Source organism: Corvus brachyrhynchos, unplaced genomic scaffold, assembly GCF_000691975.1.
Source record: "Corvus brachyrhynchos isolate BGI_N302 unplaced genomic scaffold, ASM69197v1 scaffold3, whole genome shotgun sequence".
In the NCBI taxonomy this organism is placed as follows: domain Eukaryota; kingdom Metazoa; phylum Chordata; class Aves; order Passeriformes; family Corvidae; genus Corvus; species Corvus brachyrhynchos.
The window spans coordinates 6,239,389-6,266,490 of record NW_008237619.1 but is presented as its reverse complement, the minus strand read 5'-3'; the positions used below and the strand labels follow the sequence as shown (position 1 = coordinate 6,266,490).

General features: G+C 37.5%; 2 protein-coding genes across 5 annotated transcripts in view; one reads left to right on the top strand and one right to left on the bottom strand.

The window, feature by feature from the left end:
- Nucleotides 1-27,102, bottom strand: part of CMSS1 (cms1 ribosomal small subunit homolog (yeast)) — a 230,256-nt gene that overhangs the window by 196,590 nt on the left and 6,564 nt on the right. The gene's annotated exons all lie outside the window — the stretch shown is intronic.
- FILIP1L (filamin A interacting protein 1 like) overlaps nucleotides 1-27,102 on the top strand; it is a 189,652-nt gene that overhangs the window by 158,685 nt on the left and 3,865 nt on the right. For all 4 annotated transcript variants that reach the window (XM_017731866.1, XM_008631727.2, XM_017731865.1 and 1 more), the window contains 2 exons: nucleotides 11,470-14,206; nucleotides 27,015-27,102. In XM_017731866.1, coding sequence (XP_017587355.1) covers nucleotides 11,470-14,206; nucleotides 27,015-27,102 — 2,825 coding nt within the window. The remainder of the gene's footprint in view (nucleotides 1-11,469; nucleotides 14,207-27,014) is intronic.

The following is a 27,102-nucleotide window of genomic DNA, read 5'->3' as shown; positions in this document are numbered from 1 at the left end:
TGAGGGTGTAACAACTCCACGTTTGGGGCAGCCAATCCTAATCTAAATATTTGAAATCCAGTATTGAACACACTAACTTGGATGTAGGGAGGTGTTAAAAAAAAAAGCAATGCTCAAGTGTTAATGCTTAAAGCTGAAACATTTTTCTTAACTTGCAAAATACTACTATATACTCTTTCATGTAAAGAGAAAAGTCTTTTAACTAGCAGCCCATTATTGTTCCCAAACTAAATAATTTGCCTTACATGAATTGCCTTACATGAAAAGGCCACCATGAACCTTGGCAGCCCTAAAACCTCTACAATCTGTGTTTCTGAAGACTTACCTAATATATAAGTGGGCATGTCCATTTGTATGCATATGAGTAAGCAGAGCAGGGCGATAAAAGCCTCTGCAGCAAAGTCAGCAAGTACAGCTTCACTACAGGCCAATTCCAGATGACAAATAGCTGCCTACGAGGGCGGTGCAGGGACGACACCAACCGGTGCAGAACACTTGGGCTTGTGCTGGGAGATGTACACATTGGTTCCCTTTTGGGAAAGCAGCAGACAACAGCTGACAGGAATAGTCAAGCTTACATACTTTGCTAACCCATATAAAGGAGAAGGGAGGAAAATGTAACCTGGTATACAAAGGAGCAGCCACTTTGGAAAGGGTCTGCTTGTCCCTGCTTTGTTCCCATCCACCACTTTGAGCTCTATAGGATTACTGTCATCTCAGTAGATAGCAAAGGTTCCCTACTTCAATCAGGATTAACCGGGTGTGAAGAATCAGAAATTGACACTGGTAACCTTTTTTAACTTACAAATGACACACTCCTATATCTAGATTAAAGCAGTTAACTAAACTTGCAAGTTCTGTCTAGAGATAACTCTTTTATTTTCAGCATTTGAAGCCACATTATAAATTAATGATAAAAGCTAAAATGTATTATATCAGAAACATACTGTACATGAAAGCATGCTACAGCTCCTTCATTTTCAGTGACATCTGAAACAAGAAACTATAACCTGAATACCACAGACCATCAGCCAAGAAGCAAGAAAAGAGATCAAGTAGGGCATGTAGCGAAACATCACATAACGATACTGAGTTGTAAATCAACTTGGGGTACACTAACAAGGCACAGAATGTTCAACTGAATTCACAGTTCCTTAAAGAACAAGGAACACAAAGTCTTCATATGAAGGGACAAGGGAAGCATATATACATGTGACCCTCCTCTTTCCTGAAAGAGCCTTTTCGTAAGACAGTTTCTGAAAGGCAAAGAACACTGGAAAACAACTAAAGATGGAAAAAGTAAGTATCTCTCTTGGCTTTAGGAAGACTGCTCAGACCAATTTTAGAAGAGTTTAAGAAATCATTGATCACAGAAATGCTAGAACTAGTTAAATCCACTTTTTTCATCCCAACCCAAATGTAGGATTTTTTCCCTAGGAAATAGCAAAGCATTTATTTTACAAAGCAATCAAGTTACTCCAGCTGCTGAACACACACGCAAGTAGCTAAAAAAACCAAAACACCACAACCACCCTAAACACTGTTATTGGCACTCTGAGTGGACATACAACAAAAGGATCAAATTTCTTTTACTCTCAAGCAGGGAATTTGATCTTCAACACAGTGAACAACCAAGGCTGCACAAAAATGGAAAAATCTTACTTTAACACATCATAATCAACAGACCTGAGAGAACAAGATGTTCTTCAGTTAAACAATTCATCACAGGTGAAGAAGCTACTTAAACTATCATTTGCTATTGAACTATGTGAATTAAATCTGTGAAGTAAACCTTGGTTAGAACTATAACCATTAAAAAAATTCTCAAGCGTATCATCTTTAGGTCTCCAATGGAGCTTCCTGTCCTGTAGTCTAAAACAATGTGTTAGTCCTCTTTGAAGAGGATCAGTTTGGAGAAACCACGTAAACTCAAATGCTGAACAAGAGCACCTTTGCTCAGGATTAACATGTTTTAGACAAAACATGCATTGACTTTGCACCTTTAGATAATTCACCAAGTGCTCCCAGGTCTGTGTGGCCAGAGGCCTACAGGGAGAAGAGAAAATACAACTTCCAAACATTTAGCAGGTTTAGAACAGATAGCAAGAAAATCAATTATCTCCCAGGTCACTAAGTCACCAGAGCTATAGAAGTTCAATACCTAGAACTGTACCCAGAAGCAATTTGTAATGCATCAGAAATAGTTCCCATGCAATTTCTAAAGGTCACGGAGTGCAAACCAGGAAACTAGCAGGAGTCTTTATCACTTGTAGCTTCAAAGCCAAGTTTAGCCAGTTAACCCTGCCACAATGCATTGCCTACCAGCTCTCTCACCTGTATCTCCAAAATGAAGTGCTGGCCAAGTCTTAGAGAAAATGGACACCCTCACATTATCAGGTCTATGGGGAAAAGGTGCATGTTTAGCTTCAAAATGAAACTTCAAAATGAAAAAAAATTTAATATTAACACTGTTGCTGTTAACATTATTCCTAACAGTCTTGGCTACCAGAAAAAGTTGCAACTTTTTAGCAAACCTGATAAAAGCCTCAACTGCAACGGCTTCATGCAACCTAGCATCAAGGAGAATTTAAATACTTCAAGCTAAATTTGTAGTAACAATTAAGATTTATGTTTTCTGACAAAAAAGAAGGAACGGGGTGCCACCCAAGCCCAGTTTCAAACACTCAGAGTTTATTAAAAACATACACAGAGCTACTTAAGGAAATAAGCACACCAGAAAAAGGGCTTACTTTTGTCTTAGGTTGTATGTATATAATAAAGATTTTATGGATATTAACAGAACAGAACCCTCAAAAAGTCATGGAATTTGAATCCTCCTGCAAAGCAGTGACACCACCTGTATCATTTCTGAGGAATGTTTGTCTAATTGTTTATAACCAGGCCCATTCCTCCAAATAATGGCAAACTCTCAGTCTTCCCTGACAGTCCCATTCAGCACAAAAGTATCTTTATTTACCGTGTTTATCTACGTGGTTTAAATCACAATTTCAGCACATAAATTATTGTCTTGTACACTGAGCATGAAGAGTGCATAATAAAGTTTGCAGAAAAGTTCCACCTGTCTAGAAGCAAGTGGCCACTGAGCAGCTTATCCAGGGCTGGCAGCATGAGTAGGATGCCTTCAGTTCAAAAGACTGAGTGTGCATGGCAGTATGGAAAGTTCTAAATTTTACCACTGCTGATGACTGCTAATATAAGGCCATGGTTAGCATAAGAGATAGGCACTGTGCCTACTCTGCCCGTTGATGAAAATGCAGCCCCAAACATTTATTTTTATATAAAATGTGTGTTAAAATTGTTTTAGAGAACATCCAGTTCCTGTAAATGTTATGGGAAAATGACATTTACGACTAACCAGTCTCCTCTGTGTAACATGATGTGTTATTGTTGGCTGAGTGCCATTTTCTGTCATACCAAAAATATTAACTAATTGAAGTTAAAAAAAAGTTTCTGTAAGTTGGATCCTTGCACAATTATGCCCAATTCTGGTCAAAATAGCAGCACCAGCACTGCCTCAGGTGAATCAGATACTAGAACAGCACCTATTTTCCCATCTGCACCCCCCCTAAAAACATTCTATTAAAGAGTTCCACCTTAAACCTACACACTATGATGTTACATACAGAATAAATTTTTTTTTAAATCACAAGATTTATCTATAGAAATTGCTTAAAGAAAACTCAGACTGTTCTCTTAATATAAGACAGTATCATTAAATTGAAGTGTAAAAATATGGCATAAGGGTTACAAACTTACACTGAGCTGAAGGAACTGACTCCTTCAGAGAATCAGAACTTCTGCAAACTCCTCAATCAACTGAAGGATGCAGAGTAAATAGCCAAGACAAAAACCTCCAAATATTACTCTTCCATCAATAGTAAACACAGCATGGCAGTGATAGCAAAGAAGTATTTGCCTTACACAAACCAAACACACATGGCTGGGATCATCACTGCTAGTAGCAGCCTGACCAGAACTATCCACAATTTGGGCAAGCTGCACTCCCTTGTTTGTGCCTAATCTTTCCATGGGGCGTGGGGTGAAGACAGGCAGGGCTCCAAAAGACAGTTTTCAGGAGCTAAGCTAACTCTTACCAGAGTTCTTCACTTGGTAAATCCTAGCAGGAGGCTGCAATGGTATGGATTCCTAGTACTGACACTCCGAACAGAAACTGCAAACCCATCCACCTGCCCACAGGGTGGATTAAGCCATGTCCTGTTCATCTCTGCAGTAGTGAGTGTTTTACAACACTGGTGATTTTAAAAACAGCTCAGTAACTGTGGTCAAGCAATAGTGTTCCATCAGGAATAATGCTTAAAGTATACACCTAAACCAAAATTCAGGTTCAATAGTGTTCCATCAGGAATAATGCTTAAAGTATATGAACCTGAATTTTGGTTTAGGTGTAAAGACACATGATTTCTCCCATCAATTGAACTCGTTAGCATGTAACATCAAATATCAAATGCAATAATTTCAATGATGCTGTTGTTTAAAAATCACAAATTATAAAAAGCAGTAGCTGTGTTGGTTTATTTTGTGTAATTACTGCACTTAAAACCTATTTGGATTAATAATTCTCAAAATCTATTAGAGTAAGTTAACACTGCTTTTCCATTTTAATAAATCTGAGGATCAGGCACAAATTTCACTTGCTAAAGATGAAGACAAGACAGAAGCAGGACCTGGATTAGTAACTGAAAAGTTCTGCCTCAATCTTGTTGCTTTGACCCCTATACCACATCTCTTGTGGCTCATCTTTCCATTTCCTTCAGAAAGCTTTCCATCTGCAAAACTATAATTTGCTGGCTGACGTAAATTTGAAGAGTTCCAAATTCTGGTGTTCCATCTGAAATTACTGGCTTTATTTCTGATTTTACACACAGTGTGGTGGGAGACACTGAGAGAGATAGGGGAGGAAGGGGAAGGTGGTGAATATGCACTACGGTAACATAAAAAAAAAAATCCTGAGTTACTAACTAACAAAGCCCAAGTGCTACTCCCATGAGCTGGTAACCTTATTGAGGTATTTAGATTCAGAACAGAAGAGAATTAAGTCATGCTGCATTCACAATCATATGGCATTGAAATGCCAACAGTAATAGATACCTTCAAAGAATACCTGAAATAGCTGTTAAATCTAGAAAGGGGAGAAGAAAGCAGAGGGCATCTCAAAAGCGGTGATACATCAGAGTCCAGCTCACAATTCATTGTGCCATGTTTTCTAATAAGCTGAACGCTGGGACTCAGAGTTTTTAAGGCTAACTTCAAGTAAAGCTCATTAATATTGTGATCTTCTCAGGTTCGTGTTAATTTAAAATTTAAAAGGATAAGTCAAGTCAAAAAACAAACGAAATCAAAAACCTGCCAACAATTTAATAGGACAGCATCTTCTTCACTCCCACCTGAAAATCCCACTCCCACCTCCCTATCATAATCTCAGGCTCTGCAGATGGCTGCCATTATAAGATTAGAAATGAACATCAGAATTAGTAATTACCACATTGACATTCAAATCTTTACTGCCACAGAAAGCATTAATGCTTTTTACACAAGACTGATGTTTTGATAGGTGACTTCCAAGAACATCTAGATACAGAAAGAATGTAATTCAAGATAGAAAATTTTTTTCTTAAACTGACATTTCATAATAAAACTGAATTTTAGTGCTGAAGCAAAATTACTCAAACTGGAAGTTAATCCAGTCTTAAATCTTAAATTGCCCAATATAAATTTGCTAAAAGTTTCTCACACCATTTACTGTCACCAAATTTACACAGGATTTCATAACATTTATGAGTGCAAATATCCCTATATCACCAGTAAGAATTTTCATCAGCTTACTAGTTGTGAAATCATGGTCACAGACCTTAGTGTTCCAGAAGAATTGATTTTTAAAAGCATATACTATCTGCATATGTGTACTCAGCATCACAGCTAAATACATCTGGTTATCCATGTGAAATTTTGCCCGTTAACCCAGAACTGGCAATACCATTCATCTTCTATGACTTTTATTAAGACCTGTAAAGCAAGTCAGCATTTTAAGCATCAGATAAAACTGTAATTACTTTGTGACAGTCTATGGAGTAATAAGAACTCACACCCCTCTTATTAAAAGTTCTCATTTTATAAAATAAATTTCCTTATTGGGAAATTTGCCTTACACACTCTCTTGCAGTCGAGACACCCTTTGTGGAGGTTTGCATCCTAGCATAAACTAATTCTTTGAAATTTACAGATGCAAATTAATGTAATGGAAAACAAATTTTAAAATAAGTATTCACATTCTGTTGGGAAGTGGTGACTGATTCAGATAAAGCCAGCAGATTACACAACAGCTATGGTATGCTGTTGCTGCTGTAATTTCAAAGGCTTTTGACTTTCTTTATGACAGGGGAAAAAGAAGCATTAATAAAGATAATAGAGAGCCATAAAAAAAGCTTTTTTTATATGTCTTCATAAAAACTGCACATCAATAAATAGAACTGTAGGCAAAGGAAAAGAAAAAATTTTAAAAATGCATAGCCACCCCAAGACCAGAAATACTTTAACAAACCCACATTTTGTTTCAATGAACTGTGGAAGGCACAGACTGGCTTTCTTACAAAAATAAATATTTAACTGCATTGGTGTCAAAAAATTACAACAACTTGTAAGATTTACCAGAAATGATGAAGCATGTTTCCTCTCTTATTAAAGGCCAGACCATGTCTTATTGCTAACTGGGAAGAGTGCCTCAAAGGAAGAGGCATGACTTCATCCACATTTAAAAGCTTTCAGCTTAAAGCTTTTATTTGCTTTGTACCAGGGAAATTCAAGCATATGTCCAAAAGCTTTGGAAGCAAGTCTCCCTTGTGTAATAATCTGTAGAACCTCTTGTAAGCCACGTCTTTCATCTGTGGAAGGGTGAAGAGCATGACCTTGTTAAAAATACGTATCTTCATGATTAAAAAGAAAAAATCATGGAAATTAAAAACCACAGTCATTTCTGCAGAATGGTCTGATACAGATATTGACAATATATACATTAAAAACTCCACAGCACTTCAGTGAGAGGAAAGACAAAAGCTGAGCTTTACAAGCCATCATCTATTTCACTTGCATCCTTAGAAGACAGCCTTTTCTAAAATTACCACTACACCATTGCTTAAACAAACAAACAAACATCATTTTTATTCTTATTATTCAAAGAATAATGATTCATTCCAGAACAAAATAAAAAAAATTAAAGTACAAGAGCGTTGCAGTCTCAGTCTCCTATACTTTCGTTGGTTTCTGTGGAACTCAAAGAAAAAGTTGCCCCCTTAGAATCCTGTAAAAACATAAATTAGACAATATCCATGTAAGAGAGGTCACCCCAGGAAAATGGAAAGTCCCTCTTAAAGACAAAATGTTATGACATGACACCAGGACAGTGAACTGTTATGGGAGTCCCCACATCTGGTAGAGAATACAGTCATGTTGCCAAATAAAATGTAGTGTAGCTGAAGCTATATGCACTTGGAAAAAATGAGGAAAACAAGACAACACAATTGAATGCACGGCGTTAATAGCAAGAAACTGTAGCCTGCATACTGAGGGAAGCAGCTACCATGAACAGAGGAAAGCTGAGAAATACAGTTTCTTCCAGGAAATAAAGGAGCAATTAACTGGTATGGCAAATAAGTACAATTTTAAGCCACAATAAAGCAATAATTTATAACAGAAGCTCCCAAGAAAAAGTAATAAGACACTGCCCTGACTCTGTTTAACTACCTATCAGTCATGTTCATAAAAACAATTTCCAATGTCTGTTTTTGCTGGCTGCAATTCAGAAAGGGTTGTTGTAGTCCTGTGAAGTCAGCTGCTTAAAGTTGTGTGAAAGCTTTGTCTAAATGATACACCTACCTTTGCCTAATACAAAATTACATGATCATGAAATTCAGCTGGCAATGAAAAGAATAAAAATATTTTATTGGATAGGGGAGCGTCTGTTCTTTTTTTAAAATTATTATTTATTTAAGCTAACTTTTTTGACGTTTGCATATTTTCAGTGAAATTGCTCTGTCAAATACTCCGGGTACTGTTCTTCAGGCAGACAATATTTTGGATGAAGTTAACACAAAGTATGTTTACCCTGTCACTAAAGTCACTAAGTGCTATTATCAGTTAAAGCACTTCTTCAATTAAGCCAGCTGACTTCTTAATTCGAATAAAATACATAACCAAGCATTGACCTGCAGAAGTCAGGTTCCAAAAAAAAAGCTGACCAAAATTAAGCTAATTAATTTAAATTAATTAGCAACCAAATAAGTAACACCAAAACCCCCAAACATTTTAGGGTTCTCTTCCATTCCTAAGTGCATATGTGCAGACATAGTCACTGTGACCTACTGAACCATGAAACAGGAACTCAGCAGCCAAGGAAAATCTGCAAATATTAACAGACTCCCAGCTGACTTCTTACAATATCAATTTTTACTCTATCCAAGAAATCACCATCTATTCAGCACTGTTAAGGGTATTTTCTATATAGGAATATACGACTAAACATACAGTTATCAAAAGCGTGTGAAAAAACATAATGACACAGTATCAAAAAATATACCATGCTTAATACATCCCTTTTTTCTTTCTGGAAACACATTAAAATCCTTTAACTCCCACTTGCTGTGCTATGCTCTTAACTTCAGTCAAGTGATTTTATAGAAATATTTTTAAAAAACAAAATAGTTCTCAGTCATTACAAATATTTGCTTGTGAGTCTGTCTGAATCTTAAAACTATGTTTTATCTTTTGAATGAAGGAATCATTTCTAATTACACAAAGTCTTTTGGCATGACCAAAGAAACAGACTCTCTTGAAAATCCTTATACAACAATCCAAGTACCAGTAAAATAGGGACTTTTGTTCAAATAGCCCATGCAACACAGACTTGATCAGACTTGACTTGATTGCCAACTTATTTTATTTATTATTTATGCACAATTATCTTACTTGCATCACAAAATATTTATACAGCATCTCTGTGAAAATTGCAATTGTTTGTTACTATTTGGCCTAAGAGCTTCTTTCCAAAGCAACTTAAGGGGCGTGAGTTGCTGGATCATTACAGTTTCACTTGGCCAGAGAGATATCAACTAGCTAACATGGAAGTGTTGGGTAAGACACTGATTACCTAAGGTATTAATGACCACAGCTAAATTTGCCTTACAAAAATAAATTACGGTGAAGAAAGCTAAAATAAATCAAATGCTAGTAAGTCTAAGTAACTATATTAATATGTCTTAACTTCATGAACACACAAAACCTGAGTTCATTCCAAATGAAATTGTTAGTTGTGCTTCTGTTATGGTTTTATAGCTATGGCAACGGTAAATCATCAATTGAACTTCACTACTAAAGCATTTAGAGACAAGGGTGGGGAGGGAAAAAAGATTTTTACACTAAAAAGAATTAGAACTGAAAGTAGCACTGAAAAGTGGACAAAAGTTTATATACCATGAACACAGTAAAAAGCTGCCTTTGAGATGGTAGAGTCCTCCCCCCATTTATTTGTTCTGTCAACCAGCAGCATTCCTTCAAACTCATTTCACAAACCTCTCCCCCTCCATTTTCTACGTTTTCATATCTGTTTTCCCCATCATGTTAATTGACTGTTGTAAACAATTTGTGACTGCTTCAAGTCTTTGATGTTTATGGCTACTTCCCATTCTGTTAATTTTTCATACAAAGCATTTCATTACATTCAACATAGTGCAACTTAGGCAGTAAAATAGAAACAGTAGGAACTATGAAGATGTTATAAGAAAATTTTATTGTCATGGATTTCTATACAACATCACCATTAAATCAGACGAGTCTGGTGGACAGTTGAGAATGGCAAGGACTTTCTCTCGCTATGCTGGAAACTACAATGCTTCCAAAGGGGATGCTGCTGAGGCAGCCTACTGCCCAGGAATATGCCTTCAGTCAGTCAACAGCTAATTAAAAGCTGTGCAAAGGAGGCTGTTATCTAAACTCTTCCTGAACTAAATGGAAGGCTGCAACAGGAACTTGTCAGTGGGAAGCTGTAAAGACTCATCACTTGGACAAGGGCATCACAATAGTGACCATAGACAAATGTGGAACAGGAATCCTAAGTTTCAGCAGCAACTTCCAGACAGTTGTCATCATATTTCAGAGGGGGAAAAAAATAAAGTTTAATGGGTGCTTAAACAGCCATTTTCTACATGTACAGCCTTGATAACCAAGTCATTTCCTTCACATGATCTACACAACTGAGTCTGTACCATACATATGAACAACATACAAATTCTAATATTTTAGTACTTCAACCTAGGCTTTTCAGATTTTTGTTTAATACCAGGATATACTTATCTTGGCTGTAGGAAAAATGTAATTGAAAGGAGGCATATGTGCTGGCCAAGCCTAATCATACTTTAGACCAACTCTACAAGCATCTCCTTGGACAAAGAAAAGTCTCAAAAGAACCTAAGAAGTTATTTGGAGGTTTGTTAGGATCTTACATAAACAAACACACAGCCTTATCCCAAGTCTCTTGCAAATTAAGTATGTTGCATCCCAATAAAGACTGAATATTAACATCAACTTGTAAAACTAATTTTGGAAAATCATCATGAAAACCTTCAAGAATCATGTAAAAGCAGCGTTGCACTTAGGCACATCTGCTAATCCAGGCCTAACACATGTTAAGACATTTGGGCTTTGTTAAGTTCAAAAGGCACAACCTGAATATGTGTTTATCTGCTGACTGCATTTTTGTGTGTGTGTGTGTGTTTGATACCAAGTCACAAGGCCTGCACTTTCACTAAGGACAGACTTACCTAATTTTGCTCTGATGTGCTGCTTAGGAATTCACATTAGGCAGCCTGACTAACTGTCCATTGTGGCTACATGTCCTTCACATACTCAAATGTCCTTAAGGTTTGATCGTAAAATATCAGGATGGTTTATAAATAAAAAAGTTAGGAGAATTATGATGCTGTAAATTACATCTGCCCTTGGGGGCTGCACTGACCTAAATTCTCAAGCATTATAATTATCACATTTCTTAAAAGAAAAAAGCCCAACACACACAAAAAGCCAAACAAAGCTTGCATGCACATACCTAGCCTCAGCAAAGAGCTGAAAGACATGCAGCTCCAGTGCAGAATACCAAAATAGTTTTGTTGTACTGATCCCTGTCAAAAATTGAAAATGTAATCAAAGATGCACAATAACTGAAGTTGCTAAGTCTAAATGATCATACTGAATTGTTCATTACAAAGAACTTCTGAATAGAAAGTAAGGCCAGTGGGCACTTTCAAATGATGCTGTAAGGAGAGGTCTGCTTGTAGTTACAAGTGGATGTTCATGGACATCTGGCAGAAATGTCATATTTCAAGTGTGTTTTTAAATGCCCACTAAAATGGCTACAAAATACAATATTATTTCCTCCCACAGATTGAAAAAGCTTCTTGAACAAGAAACAGTGTATCAGGCAAAAAAAGAAAAGGAAAACAACAAGAAAATAGCTAAACTGAAAGAAGAATTAACTAAACTGAAATCCTTTGCTTTAATGGTGGTGGATGAACAGCAAAGACTCACTGAGCAGTTGAATCAGCAAAGTAAAAAAATTCAAGAATTAACCACTTCTACAGAACAAGCACACGAAAAGCTGACTTTTGCTGAAGCAAAAATTCAAGAAGAGAAACAGAGATCCAGCAGGCTGGAAGCTGAACTTCACACCCAGAGCAGTAAGATTTCCCAAGACCAAGAAGCAATGATGGCCAAACTAACCAATGAAGATAGTCAGAATCGCCAGCTCCGGCTAAAATTAACTGCTCTCAGCCGACAAATCGATGAGCTGGAAGAGACCAACAAATCTTTACAAAAAGCCGAAGAAGAACTGCAAGACCTAAGGGACAAGATAAATAAGGGAGAGTGTGGGAACGCCACTCTTATGACTGAAGTAGAAGAACTACGGAAACGACTGCTGGAGATGGAAGGAAAAGATGAAGAGCTCATAAAAATGGAAGATCAGTGCAGAGAACTTAATAGAAAGTTAGAAAAAGAAGCATCACAGAGCAAGAACCTTAAAGGGGAAGTTGATAAACTTAATAAAAGAATTATGGAGCTGGAGAAACTGGAAGATGCTTTCAACAAGAGTAAACAGGAATGTTACTCCCTGAAATGCAACCTAGAAAGAGAAAAAATGTTAACAAAGCAGTTGTCCCATGAGCTGGATGGTTTAAAAGCTAGAGTTGGTGAGCTTGAAGCAATTGAAAGCAAGTTAGAAAAAACTGAGTTTACACTTAAAGAAGATTTAACAAAGCTGAAGAGTCTAACAGTTATGCTTGTGGATGAAAGAAAAACTATGGGTGAAAAAATAAAGCAAACAGAAGAAAAGCTGCAAGCTGTGACTTCTCAGCTCCAGGTGGAGCAAAATAAAGTGATGTCAGTTACAGAAAAGCTGAGGGAGGAGAGTAAAAAGGCACTGAAATCGAAATCTGATGCAGAGGAAAAAATGTCCAGTGTTACAAAAGAAAGAGATGAACTGAAAAACAAACTCAAAGCAGAAGAGGAGAAAGGAAGTGATCTTGTTTCCAAAGTGAATATTCTAAGTAAAAGACTTCAGTCTCTGGAAGATGTTGAAAAAGAATTTCTTAAAAATAAACGTAAGGAGAGTACTAAATCTAGCACCTCCTTGCAGCAGGAAAACAACATAATCAAAGAGCTTTCCCAAGAAGTTGAGAGGCTTAAGCAGAAGCTCAAAGAAATGAAGTCCATAGAAGATGATCTTATGAGAACTGAAGATGAATTTGAGTCTCTAGAACGAAAATATGTCAGTGAACGGGACAGAGCCAAGCTCCTATCAGAGGAGCTGGAGGCTGTGAAAATGGAATTGGCAAGGTATAAATTAACAGAAAAGGCAGAGTCCAATCAGGAGCAGCGCCTTTTTAAGAAACTCAAAGAAGAGGAAGCTAAATCGAGTCATCTTTCCAGAGAAGTAGATGCACTGAAAGAGAAAGTTCATGAATATGTGGCAACAGAAGACCTAATCTGTCACCTGCGAGGTGATCACACAGTTTTACAGAAGAAACTCCTCCAGCAAGAAAACAAAAACAGGGAGTTAGCAAGAGAAATGGAAAGCCTCACGAAAGAACTGGAGAGGTACAGATCCTTCAGCAAGAACGTCAGGCCCGGTCTCAATGGAAAGAAAATTTCAGATGTGCCAGTTTTTTCTAAAGAAATCCAAACAGATCCCGCAGACAATGAGCCACCCGATTACAAAACCCTCATGCCTTTAGAGCGAACAGTCACCAACGGGCAGCTCTATGAAGACAGTGACAATGAGGAGGAACAAACAGTGTCTTTCAAAAGCAACTCATCCACCGCAAATGCCGCAAACAAAAAATTATGGATTCCTTGGATGAAGTCCAAAGAGAGCCATCCTCAAAATGGAAAGATACACACAAAGCAAAATGGAAAGTGTGCACAGACTGGAGATCTAGTGCTAAGCCATACACCTGGCCAGCCCCTTCACATAAAAGTGACTCCAGACCATGGACAGAACACAGCAACCCTTGAAATAACCAGTCCTACCACTGAAAGCTCTCACTCCTACACAAGCACAGCAGTTATACCCAACTGTGGCACTCCAAAGCAAAGAATAACCATTATTCAAAATGCCTCCTTAACACCTGTAAAATCAAAAGCAGGAGAAGGTTACATGACCCCAGAGCATGTAATTTCTCCTATTACTATGACTACTTTTGCAAGATCTCAAACTCCTGAATCGTGTGGTTCTTTAACTCCTGAAAGAACAATGTCCCCTTTGGCTTTACCTGGCTCAAGCTCTCAGGAACAAACTCTCTCCTCGGAGCCTTTGGAAATGGGAGCCAAGCATGCTGTTTTTAGAGTATCCCCAGACAGGCAGTCATCATGGCAGTTTCAGAGATCTAACAGTACAGGATCGAGTGTAATAACTACTGAGGATAACAAAATCCACATTCATTTAGGAAGTCCTTACGTCCAAGCTCTCACCAATTCCAAGCCCATCAGCCCTTGTAATGCAGTGCAAGACAACAGAACTCCAGCACTAGCCAATGGCCTACCCACTAAGCCCACCAATAAAATCACCAGCAGTATTACTATCACACCAACAGCCACTCCTCTTCCACGGCAATCACAAATTACAGTAAGTAATGTCTATAACTGACCCCCATCCATGCTGACACCCTTACCAGCAACCCATCCTGTTTTTCATCCCAGCAAGAATTATTTGGAACAGCCTCTTTACTTTGGGAAAGATCTGTGCATGAACTATACAACAGCATATGGAACTAACGTTAAGTTTTGCCTGCTTAGTGTTATCAAGTGTGCACTTACTGTATATCTTCTCATTGAAATACAGTTATGTAAAATATTTAGTCTTGCACTTGTATAAATGCATCTTTATGTATTGCCATTTTCAAAATAACTCACATTACTTTTGACTGCAACTTGCCTTGGTAAAATATTTTAACATTACAAAAAAACAGTAAATAATTGATTATTTTCATCATTGCTTGCTGAATATTTTTTGTTTGTTATGTGTGGTTTGTATTTTTCTGCATGTATGGTAGAATTTGAATTAAGCCATAATTCTGCCTGCTAATTTCAGATAAGACTTGATTCATTATCTTCCCTGCTATTTCCCAATTCCTTCTAGCCCTCTCATTTCAGGTAATTATCAGTACATCACACACAAACACAAAATATTATGTATTGTATAAAACTGTTTGGCTAAAACTCTTTTTAAACCTTCCTGCAAACTTTGCTTGTAAGTGAACCGAGTTCAGAAGCTTGTATCACAAAGTAATTCTCCCCAAACAAGGGGTTTTTTCCAATACAACAGAAAAACTGCCATCATTTAGGTACGCTCTAAAACAATAAACAGCAACATTTAAATTTCTAAACAATAATTTAGGAGACCAGATTTACATACAATACTCAAATTTTGTCTAAGCTCCTAGCCATCAGTTTGACAAACAGTATACATCACACAGGTACACTGAGGAAGAAACAAGATTACCAAACTATGGCATACCTTCATGTTTTTCACTTCATAGACAGAGAAAGCTTGGCAGCAGCATTAAGCAGCATTACTAGACCAAGTCTCCAAACATGTAGGCCTCTGGGTCTGGGATAAATAGGAGTGCCATACAGAATGGACAAAGCAGGTTAAGGTATTTCAGTGACAATTACAGTGTTTGTGCCTAGGAAAAGGACAGAAATGTAACTGATTCTGTCCTTTACACATGTGCCAAGCAGTCAATTTTAATTTCCCAGAAAATACTGCTGGTGGTGGAGCAGCTTCACATACAATGTAAATCAGTCCAGAAGATCTGGAATGCACTTTTAAAGTTCTCTTTTTCGCAAAAGCTGTACACTCCAAATCTAAATTGTAACAATTGTTCTTATTCTAAAAAGTAAAATGCCCATAAATTTAATGCTTTTGGGGGTGATATTATTTAAAAAAAAATTTAAAACAGCAACCTCCTTATCAACAAGGAAGTTTGCAAGTAAGCAGAAAGTCCCTACCCACTAAACCCTTATCTTTATTCTGCCTATATTCCCTAGAGAAAAAAAATATTTCTCCAGTATAACTTAGCAACGGATTCAGCAAAGAACTTTGGCCCATGATCTCACATAACAAGGGGACTTCTATCATTTTAAGTCCTTTTGACTGACAGGAAACTAAATGTTTATAACTGTAGATAATAACTGCTTTTAGAACACTTTCTACTGAAAAGCAAAGTCCACCACCCATATACACTTTTTCTCAGTAAACAATGGGAAGAAAAAATATTAAATTATATAATATGTGTGATTGAAATGGATATTAACATATGTATTACAATTGGGCAATGGCAAATTCAAAAAGAGAAGTTCTATGTGGACCTTCACAACCCCAACTTATGTAACCTGAAGTTACTAGGCTTCATAAGAGGTCCTTCTTTCTTGTTTTGGGTCACTCTATCTCCATGGCTGCACAAGTGAGCTCTAAGACCTGGGTCAGAAGGAGTACATAGTCTTATTCTGCAAAGCAAACTTTGACTCACACCAACTTCAGCAAAAGTTACTGATGAAGACAGCAGCCAACACTCAGGCAAGACAAGATTATAAAAATTTTAGAGCGTGCTAATTATACAAACAAGTTACATAATTACATTCAGGTTGCACATTTTTACCTGCAGGGCTCAGTCAAAATTAAAAATCAGTACATTCTCTGCACTTCTGCTCTTTGGGATACCGCATATCCTGCTGAGCCATACCTAAGATCTCTGCAGGAACACATTACAAGCATGGCACTGAATAACTGTGTCTGAAGTACCGACTTGCCAGCATACTAACAGACACCAAATTCTCCAAAAATTAAAGGATTAACATGTGTCCTCCAGAGGCACTAATATTTTCTTCAGTTAGACTGAAAAAGCTTGTAGAAAAAAAATTTAGATCTACCTTCAAAAATACACAGAAGTGCGTTGATCATTAACCACCTGGCTATCTATTATAATATCTTATAAATGAAAAGCACAAATGAGGACACAGCAATAATCACACACAGTCCTCTGGACAATTACCAAGCTATTACAAATAAGGACATTCAGTCTTTAAAGCTAAGATTGGAATACAAAACCTAGATGACAGTTCAAACCATTTATAAGTATAATCCCTGTCTTAAACTCATAATGATTTATCAGTAACTGTCTAATTAACAAAAGACAAAGGAAGCAGCCACTCATGACCATTAACTCCAAAGTAACGAGCATCAGCACTGCCTGGAAATGAAATTGCTACATTTCCAAAAAACACACCTTGATTAAGGGATTCTTACATTCCCCTACTGATGAAGCAACATCTGTGTAGATTTAACTGACGTCACAGCAAAATTTTTATCAGTCATTCCAACAGATAAAAAAAAATCAAATAATTATTTTTGCCTGAAAGTAAGATTTGCACAATGAAACAGGTTCATTCTGTTTGAATTCCCAAGATAAATTTCAAAGCTGAGAAAATAAACACCTGCATGTATTTGCTGTGAGCTGAAACTTAATTGTTTAAACAGAAAGTTAGCCGTAATTTTATCATAAAATAGCAAATAGAAAGCATAGCTTAAGGAATCAAATTATCGATTTACAAATTAACCCTGAATTGTTCAGATCACCACTCCGTATTTCAGAGTACTTCCACTTTGCTGAGAGGGAATATCCACCTACTTCCTTGGCAGACAATAAGAAAGCAGGAGGGCAAGGAGAAATTTAAATAACTTATCTGCACATCAATTCAAGCACTCTGAACAAAAACATCAAGCATAATATTAAAATTCAACAAGTAAGGCAGCTTTTCTAGGAACTTCAACTACTCTAAGTGGTAAGTATTGCTGTTAATTTGGAGGCTGAGAAACTTTTGCTTTCAGCAGTTGCTCAAAAGCTAAAGTCTGACAGGTATGTAATGATTCATTTAAATGTTACAAGGAAATAAGGTCACATAGTAAGAAGCATATATCAGAGGGATTAAACTGTGAAAGACAGCGTAAAAACAGTTTTCAGCAGATCATAATATCAATCCTTCTCTTTTCCAAACCTCTTGACAAGCATCTCCTCTAAGGTTTAAAAATCTACCTTTTCCCCTTTATGTTTAGTTCCCAGCAAAAGAGAGGGAGAATTAACTGATTAAAAAATGACAGCAGTTACCATCTCACTTCCCTTCATCTTTTTGGGTTTATTTCAGTGAATGATCAATGGACACAAGCAAGGGCAGCACAAACACTTTGGTGCTCAGCATTTTTAAGCCATTCTCTTTATGTGATTAAATATCTCGGAAGAAATACTTGCAATTTTTGTCCTTACAGGGAGGATGGATGAGGGGAGGGAGGGAAAAGGAGGAAAAGCAAAACGAAGAGAATACAAAGTGATAATGGTCATCTGAGACCAAAGCACCCATCCATCAACTATGAGGTAGTATTTCAAGTTATTTAAAGACCTCCTGCAAGTCACTAATTAAGAGCTAGAAAAAACAAAAATTACAGGAGCAGACTGCTAATCTTCCTCATCCGAAGCACTGTAGCCAATACGGTGTCTGGGGACAGAATGTAAGGCTGTAATAAGAAAAAGGTCTGTATGTAAGCATTTCATGCAAGGCTTAGGAAGGCGTGCTCCCCACACTAGGGAAAAAATAATCAGGAGCAGAATTGTACAGCTCTATTTTCTCAACAAGATTCAATGGATGCTGCAGGGTTAGGTGATGGAAATGGAGTAACCATCTGCAGGATGATTTTGTCCCTAGGAAACAGATATTGAGACAGGCAAAACAAAAACTGACAACTGCCTAATCTCCAGGCTTAAGCAAAGACTACCAAAACATTATGTTACCAAGAAACAGAAGGGAGAAAGATCTTATGGTTCAAATACAGCTACAGCACAAGTGGGTGTATAAAAATGCTTTAAAATTAACACCAAGTACTGTAAGTGGGAAATTGCTCAAAAAAAAGAGACAAATCATAAAAACTTAAGCAGCATGAAGCGTTTTCACAGATCTGCAGCCAGTGCCCCAAGATGAAGCTGAATTCTCTCTGTGCTGTAGCTAGCACATTAGCCAGTGACCCACCATACTGTGGGCACCCAGAAAGCTTCAAATACCAGAGTTGCCAACCAAATGTAATTCTCTTCTGACCACAAAGCAAAGTACTCTTGAGAAACACTTTTTGTGCACAAGTGGAAAGACCTCTTTAAATCAACATCTCTTCATTTGCCATGCAGTGGTCTGACATCACAGGGTCTTCAAACAGGGATGCGCCAAAGAAGCTCCCTCCCCTTTTTTGCCCCTACCACAACCCAAATTACAAAATATTGCCCTTTCAGTTGTGCTGCCACCACTGTTCCAGAAGGCAGCACTGTGAACCAGGTCAAGAAACTAACCTGAATTTAAAAAAACTAAAGCAAAACCACAAACAAAAAGCCATGCTCCACAAATCCTCTTTTCAAAAAACCAAAACAAAAACCAAACAAACAACCTCAACAAAACAGGATCCATATCACAGCTCAGCTTTATAAAAGAGCTACATCAGCATAACTGAACGGACAAGCAAAAAGGAAAAAGGAGCATTTTATAGTGCAAACACTGCCAAAGTCCTGGTCCCATCACCTTTGATGCTACCGCTATTGTCTGAAGAGATACAATCTAGCATACAAATACATCACAAAGCACTTCAAATATACAACAAGCATTCATCAGTCCCGTTAACATAATTCTGGATTTCTTTTGGGAGAGTTGACTTGTGCAAAATCCAAGCAAGGCAGTTTCTAACGTGATTAGTATCTGTATTTTCTTATCCTTGATTGTCTCATATGCAAGCCACTATAGGTCGTTTTATCCTGAAGAAACATCAATCTTAGCTGGATAAAAGGTAGAGAGCCTTTTATTTTAATTATCATTTTATATATATTAGGAAAAAAATATATATATTGAAAATAGGACTCTGATTAACACACCTTTTAATGTGGCCTTCCAAGAGGAAAACAGCCTGCTCACAGACAGAAAAAAGTCACAACGGTAAAAGCTAGAGGGTCTTTTTTCTTTTCCATGCAGAACCTCTGTAAACCTTTCCACCATATAAATTGACTAACATAGGGAAAACATACTCAAAGCTTTCAAACAGACAACATTGATAATGAAGACATTTTCACGTTAAAAGGTGTGTGTGGGTATAAGTGCAGCTTCAAACACCTTTAGAAACTGCCACAGAAATACGCAAACACGAATATCCCTACCTGCCCCCAACCTGTACAGAATGATACCCCACTGCCAAGAATCTAACTCAACAAATGCCAGTGCAGCTTTAAACCAAGTGGGCTGCTGGTCTGACCCAGGCTGTATTCTCTCTAACAACACTGACACTTCAGCGCCTGCAGGAACATCTAAGTGCTGGCACTCCCCTCTGCGGGACACAACTGCTATTGCAGCGTGTGTAGTATTCTAAAAAGGCCACACACTTCTGTTCCTAGGCACCCCCAAGTGCCCTAACAAGGTGCCTGAGACCCCTTCGACTTTTAAGGGGCAAAGGGAAGATTAACAGCAAACAACTGTTCACTCCAGCTGCATGATGATGCTGATGAACCAGCCCCAGGTAACCTCGTCTTACGGGAGTTAACCCACAACATAACCATACCCTTCCCTGCATCTTGTCAATTATCTACTAGAAATGAGTCTTTAAGTCATCAAAAGTTTAAAATATTATCATCACACTTCCCAGCAAAGGCACGTCGTAAGAAAAGTAAGGCACACAACAGAATTTTAGAAACTAAAAATACAACTTCAGCCTCCAACCCTTCTTTTCCCCACAACCAGAAAGTAGATTTAAACTTGGCATTCAGGATATAAGACCACAGTGACACATTTAAGTACATTAGTGCAAATTGTGTCACATATATAGAAATAATTTCTAATATTAATACAGATTTTTCTGTCAAATATGCCGTATTATTGAAATCAAGAGCACTGTAATAGGGCAAATATCAGCAGAAGAGTAGAAGATGCAGAAAACAGAGCTTAAAAAGGATCTCAGGACATTTCTGAGCCTATTCCCTCACTATAACTTGACTTAAAACCTTCCAAATGAAAACCTGGTTCATATGGTTCTAAAAAACTTCTGCAGTGACAACTTCACAGTTACCCAGGAATATGTAACAGGGCTGAAATACCCTTGTATTAAGAATCTTGCTAATTTCTAAATTAAATCTACGTTGCTGAAATTGTACTCCAGTATTCTCTTTCCTATCTCCCCCACTGGACTTTGAAAATTATTTTCTCTCCAACACATACTAGAAGACAATTATTACATCTCTTCTCAGTTTTGTTTTCTCCAGATTAAACAAACCTAATTGCTCTTCCACTTAATAGCTCACGTACTATGACTCTAGAGATTACTGGAGAGTCATTTTCCCTCTGCTGAGCTGTTTATAGTGGTGTGACAATGCAGTGAGCCAAGCCAGACACCAGCCTGGCTGAGGTCTCACCAGTGTTAGTAAGAGTAAGGATTTTACACTGCTCCTGCTCACACATCTCAGTATAGTCACACACGCACGTGTGTTGCATAAAAGGGAATTCAGAGCAACTGAGACTTCTCACTTTGGATTCCTAGAAAACAAATGCCAAGACCTAGTGAAAGAAAAGTAAAGAAAAGGAAGTATCTGAATGCTCTGTGCAGTTGAGGATGCCTAACCAGAAATTTCAGCCAAAGCTGTCTGGCTTGGAGACCAAAGGGAATATTCAAGTTTATCACTTAATCTTAACTCGTTCTCACTTGCAGACCTGGCTTTCATTCTGACTGCATTCAATCATCCAGGAACAAACTTAAGTCTGGCAAGAGGCACGCTTATGCACATACATACATGGGCTTCTGCGTGAAGGATCTTCAGCGCCATCCCCTGGCCACTTTCACTAAAGCTGAAAGTGAGACTCAAATTTCTTAAACTAAAAATTTAAGCAGTGAGAAAGAAACTTTATCTGAAGTTATTTCGCCTAGATCAAATGCTACGATGATGTAGAAAGACAAATAAGAAAACTTACAGCATAAGTACTACATGCTCCTCCCTATTTAAATGAATAAAGTTCAAACAGGAAGCAAAGCACACGTCATACTTCCAGAAGGAAAAAGAAAGGATTAGGACCAAAAGCAGGAGAACTACTTCAACAGCACAGAAACAGAAATATTTTCTCTCCGTGACACTTCCACACACACTTGCCTTATCCCACTCCCCAGAAAGCAAGCATTGCATTGTGTTAAAAGCTCGCCCATATAAATAAGCCACCTCTGTCCCTATGGGAGAGAAAAAAGGTGGGTATGGAATATATATCCTGGTATTTCAGAGCATGCTTTCTCTGTTGTCTTTCTGAAATTAGAAGGGGCATTTTGACACTAATGTGTGAAAACTTCTCAATTATCACCTATGCCAGTGTTTGTCCCCATCCCTGAAGTATCCACTGTCATTTGCTAAGAGACAACAAACGTAGTCCCTGTGTAGAGTTCTCACTCTAACACCCTTTCTTCTGCCAATTCCTATCACAGGCAATTAATGTCTGCTTCAGAAGTTACTTTAAAAATGAAGTTAAAATGCAGCTTTCTTGATTCTTAGATCATAGCTTGCCTTGAAAATTAGCTTTAATTGTTTATTTCTCCAACTAAGCACTACTGACAAAAACTTGGCTATTTTCTAAGCTTAATGCCTTGAACCAATATGGTGCTGTTGTACTTAGAGACAGATGTACCACATAATCTAATTTAAAATATGCGGCCAGTTTAATGTTTTTGGGGTTAGTTGTCATTGCTGTTGCAGTAATTATTTGCTGATGCTTACATAGACTCGTCAAGTAAAGGAAAACTGCATAACTACTCAGATAGGTCACTCCTGGGTAACATTTTGTTTCTGGGGGTGTTTCAAGAGCATTAATGGGAACTCACAAGGGATCTCCAGAACATGAAAGGCAGCTGAGCTTGCTTTTTGAAAAATAAACATATCTTTTTTCTCTTCTCTGACTTCGAAAGATAGCAGATATAAAAAGTGGCCTACAGACAGCAACTCAAGGAGACATAACTAAACAGCAATGATGAACACAAAGCCAGCCAATTCAGAACACAAATGAGAATTCAAAAAAGAACGAGGGAGACTAAAAATATTCATCTTGAAGAAGATGAACTGGTAGAAAGGATGCATACACTTGAAGAGAAGTAATTCATGGTGTGCACACAGATTTCCCATACTTAGTTAAAAATCAAATTGAAAAGGCCCACCAAAATCTATATATTAGGGGTTTTTAGTCATTCAGGTCTGTCTAAAAACCAAACCAGACATCCCAAGATACAAGCCTGCTATAGCCAGTGTATCTGCTTACATTACTCTACACTAAGCAGTAGGGAAGGACCTAGGAGTATTACACAAGGATTTTCAGTACACATACAACTGAACCAATGCAAAATTTTATATATGGTTACTCCCAAGTGCTTTCCAGACAATTCCCACATAATGCCATTCCTTCTTTATGGATACATCTTACAGCAGCTTAAGCACTGATCCAGTCAACTGACCCAAAATGTTCTGTTTACAACTCTTACCTGAGATTCACAATTTTGAGTGTAAGTTCTAGAAAATAAACAAAGTTTAGTCCTTGATCTAGCTATGCATGTAACTGAATTCCAAAGTGTCAATAAATATTTTCTGTAAGTTATTCAGTCTTTCCTCTCCAGAATTTATATCAGGAATGATGAAAACCACCAATTTTTAAGTGCTGTATGGGGAGGAAGAGAACTAGATGGGCAGTTGGTAAAATCCTTGCCTTCATCATAAGTTAGATTGGTACAATCATTGAAGAGCAAGTTCAGTTGTCCTGGCAGAGAAACTTAGCACTGATATAGTTTATTTGTATAGAAAAAAAAGCCCCATAATACAGCTGTTATCTTTAATTTTGAGCCTATGCCAGGAGCTAGAGCAATTCAGTTATTGTGGCTACAATCAAACATGACACAAGTTAACGAGAGCAATACAAACTCTGTACGCAGATCCAACCTTGACAAGTCCACCAGTTATAATGCAGCTCTAGGCACTAAACGATAAAAATGTAGATGTATTCAATATTGTCATTCAGAACTGCAAAATACAGCATCTTTTTGAATCACAAAAACAAATTTGACTGAAATGAAATCTGATGGTTCAGAAGGCCACATTTTCAATGGTGGTTTTAATGAACTAGAAACTGATGCAAACTATAGGCCAGAGCACAGGGATATTTCAACACCTAACTTTTCACTGATTCAATAAAACCTTAGAGCCTGAATACCAGTCAGATGCACAAAACCTGTAAAAATCTGGGCCTACGAATTCTTCCTGAAGTACTAACATGGCTGGTCAATCAACTCCAGACATTTGTAACCTAAGGAAGCTCTGAACTGGAACACTTTCCAAAAAAACCCCAAACCAAACAACCAAACACAACTCTTAGAGATACAATCTCACTTTAGCACGCAAGACTTTACATAAGTATTTTTATCTATTCACCTCAAAATACTTAGCAAATGATGGCTAATCTAATTCTTTTTATAGTTGGGAAACTGACACATTTTCTATCATCTCTACAATTATATCAGATAGCAGCACTGCCAGTAATAGCCCACCCAAACATTTTATTCTCAATACTGTGCCTCATCTACCAGGCCATACCACATGGTCAGAGGCAAACTCTTCCAACTCAGTACTGATGGAAAGCCACAGAGCAGTAACACAACTATCCTCTCCAACATCAGTTCCTTTCTTAACACAGCCTGTTTAGTAATTGAAGCAAAATGCTTTTTGGTTTGGGGGCAAAGGGGAGATTCTTTCTTTTTTTTCCTTTCCTACTAACATTAGGAATGCTAAAATTCCAGACTATCATGAAAATGCATGTTAATTTTGTTTATGCAGCATTTAACAAAGAACTTCAGTCAAGTTTAAGTGAAAATACTGGGGTGCAGTGCAAAAGGAGAACTTCGCTGCCACCCAGAGGTAAAATCTTGAAGGGACACAAGGAAAGAAAAACGCATCTTTTTCCTTACTCACTTTCAAAGCCAAACTCTTTCCTTTCTCAAGGCATTAAAAAAAAAAAAAAAGCACTACAAATCAAAACACGCTGATTTTAAAAATTAAAACATGAAAGAAGTTTTAGACACTCATCTTTGGTAGTGACCAGTGTTAAATGCCTATGAATGTTAAGTACCAGGCACAGAGAGTAGAAAATCGAGCCTCTGGCAGCCTGCAACTTATGGCAATCCACAGCTGGAATCTCCACACATCTTTGTGTTCAGCAGTCCTTGATGGATGCCCTGAATCAGCATTAATTCTCTTGAAACCAAGTTATATCATTACCTCAAAAACTGCCTGTCCCAGTGAGTTTCACAGCTCATTGACAAGGGAAAACACTTTTCACATACCTTCAATCCGCCTCGTGGATGCCCTCCCAAGCATGCTAGAGAATTGCCCTATTCACTGTAATGCTACTACATTTCTGTTGTTGTTTATTTTTCTCACCACAGTCTATTTTCCAATCTTGAACAGGTTTAGTGTATGTTATTGATCCTCACTCAGAAGACATTTCATAATTGATAGTCTTTGCCACCTTTTCTGCATTTTGGCATGCCCTTTATTGAGCTGTTTGGACAAAACCCTGTAAAACATTCACAATGTAGGTATGGTTTTGATTCACACACTAAAAAATGATGGGGTTTTTCTTGTACTCTTTTCCTAGCAATTCCTAACTTGTCTGTTACCTTTTTGACAACTGCCAGTTGCTGAGCAATGAGGACAATTTACAGGGATTCCAAGATCTATGTTCTTAGTGACAATAAATGTCACTACTGTATGTGAACTAGTTTTCCCTAAATATATTATTTTTCAATTATTAACACTGAACTGACACGCATTTTTACTCAGTAACATGAATTACTGTCAGCTCTTGCTTCTACTACTCTCCCTGTTATACCACATACAATTATTATCATTTCAGTAGTCTTCCTATGCAGTTTATGAATATGTTGAGTATCAGAGGTGTCTGTGAGGTTCAGATGCTATCTCCACTATATTATTAAAAACTAGCTCACTGCTCTGCTACCTATCCACTCGCCACTAATTAACCTTGAGAATTTTCCTTGTTTTTCCAGTGTCCACACAAGATCTGACCTCATGAGATTCTTTTGTTAGAGACCACTGTCAAATTTTTTTTAAAACCACAATATAGAATGGTCATATCTATAATAGTAAGTTAAAAACTTACCTACATCTTTCCCTCCCACATGGGTCTCATCATTAAACAAACCACACTGTTCTAGGAGATTGTTACTATTTTATCTCTTTGTTATCATACTTCAATTAAGCCCAGGTTGATTTTTTTTCCTTACTCATGATCCAGTAAGCACATCTGTGACATGCAAACTTCCCCCAAATTCCTCTGCACTGAGCACATGCAATGATCTGATGTTGGCTCAGCTTTATTCTATTGAAAACCCCTGTCATACACAATTATCTACAGGTAAATGGCAAGCTTTTGATTTGTGATTATTTTTATTTTTTTAATCAGCCCAGGCAGACCATTATAGCCACTAGGAAGTTTTCTCAAAACCCATTTCGATCTAGCTCGTTCTTATTCATACTTAAGTCACCAGAATTCCAACACTGTTTTCTATTGTCCTCATTTGAACACCGTTTCCATTTTATGTTTAAAAAAAAAAAAAATTTAAGTGACGTTCTTTTACCCTTAGCTTGACTGAAAAAGGTATATAAAAATGCTTGTGATTCAAAAAGGTTTTCTGATGAGTAGTGGATGTTTAATCCTTGTTTCAGATAATGGTATCTTTCAAACAAGCTTCTTGCCTTTATAGTTCTTCCCCCCCTTTTCAGTGCACATAATAACATTTTCTGGTATATTTACTTCTTTTGCAATTAAATATGACTATGATGCATTCTGGAGGGAGGGTTGTCTCACAAATACATTAATTTTGTGTACACTGGTCACTGTCAAAGAATGATCTCTCACAGTAAAGTATGAGCTGGGTATTGCCTGCTACTCAGGACTGAATCAAGATTTGCTTCTGCATGTGGAAGTTCTCTGATTATTCACCCAGAGAACTCACACAGTTCAAGACTTTGCACTGCATCACTCAGCTCCTAGGGCTGATACTTAGTCAGCTGACAGACAGGAAACCCCTCTTATTTATACTCTGAGTTTCAATCCATTGAGATTCTGTGATATTCACCAATCAAATAGGTAAGTTAAATACAAAGCTTCTGCCTTATTACCAGTGAGATAAAGGAAGTTCAGACAAGCAGTTCCAACAGCAGTGCATTCGGATTTACAAAGTGGAAAAGGCACTACCAAGCTAAAACCACCATTTGTTTCTCCTCTCTAAAGCATGATTTATCTTCTTGGTTTATTTCCAGATTACCAATACGTTCCGTCGTTCAATTCCAACTCGGATCCCCAAACCAAAGCCTGCAAGCACAACCAAAGCACCTGTCAAAATTCCTG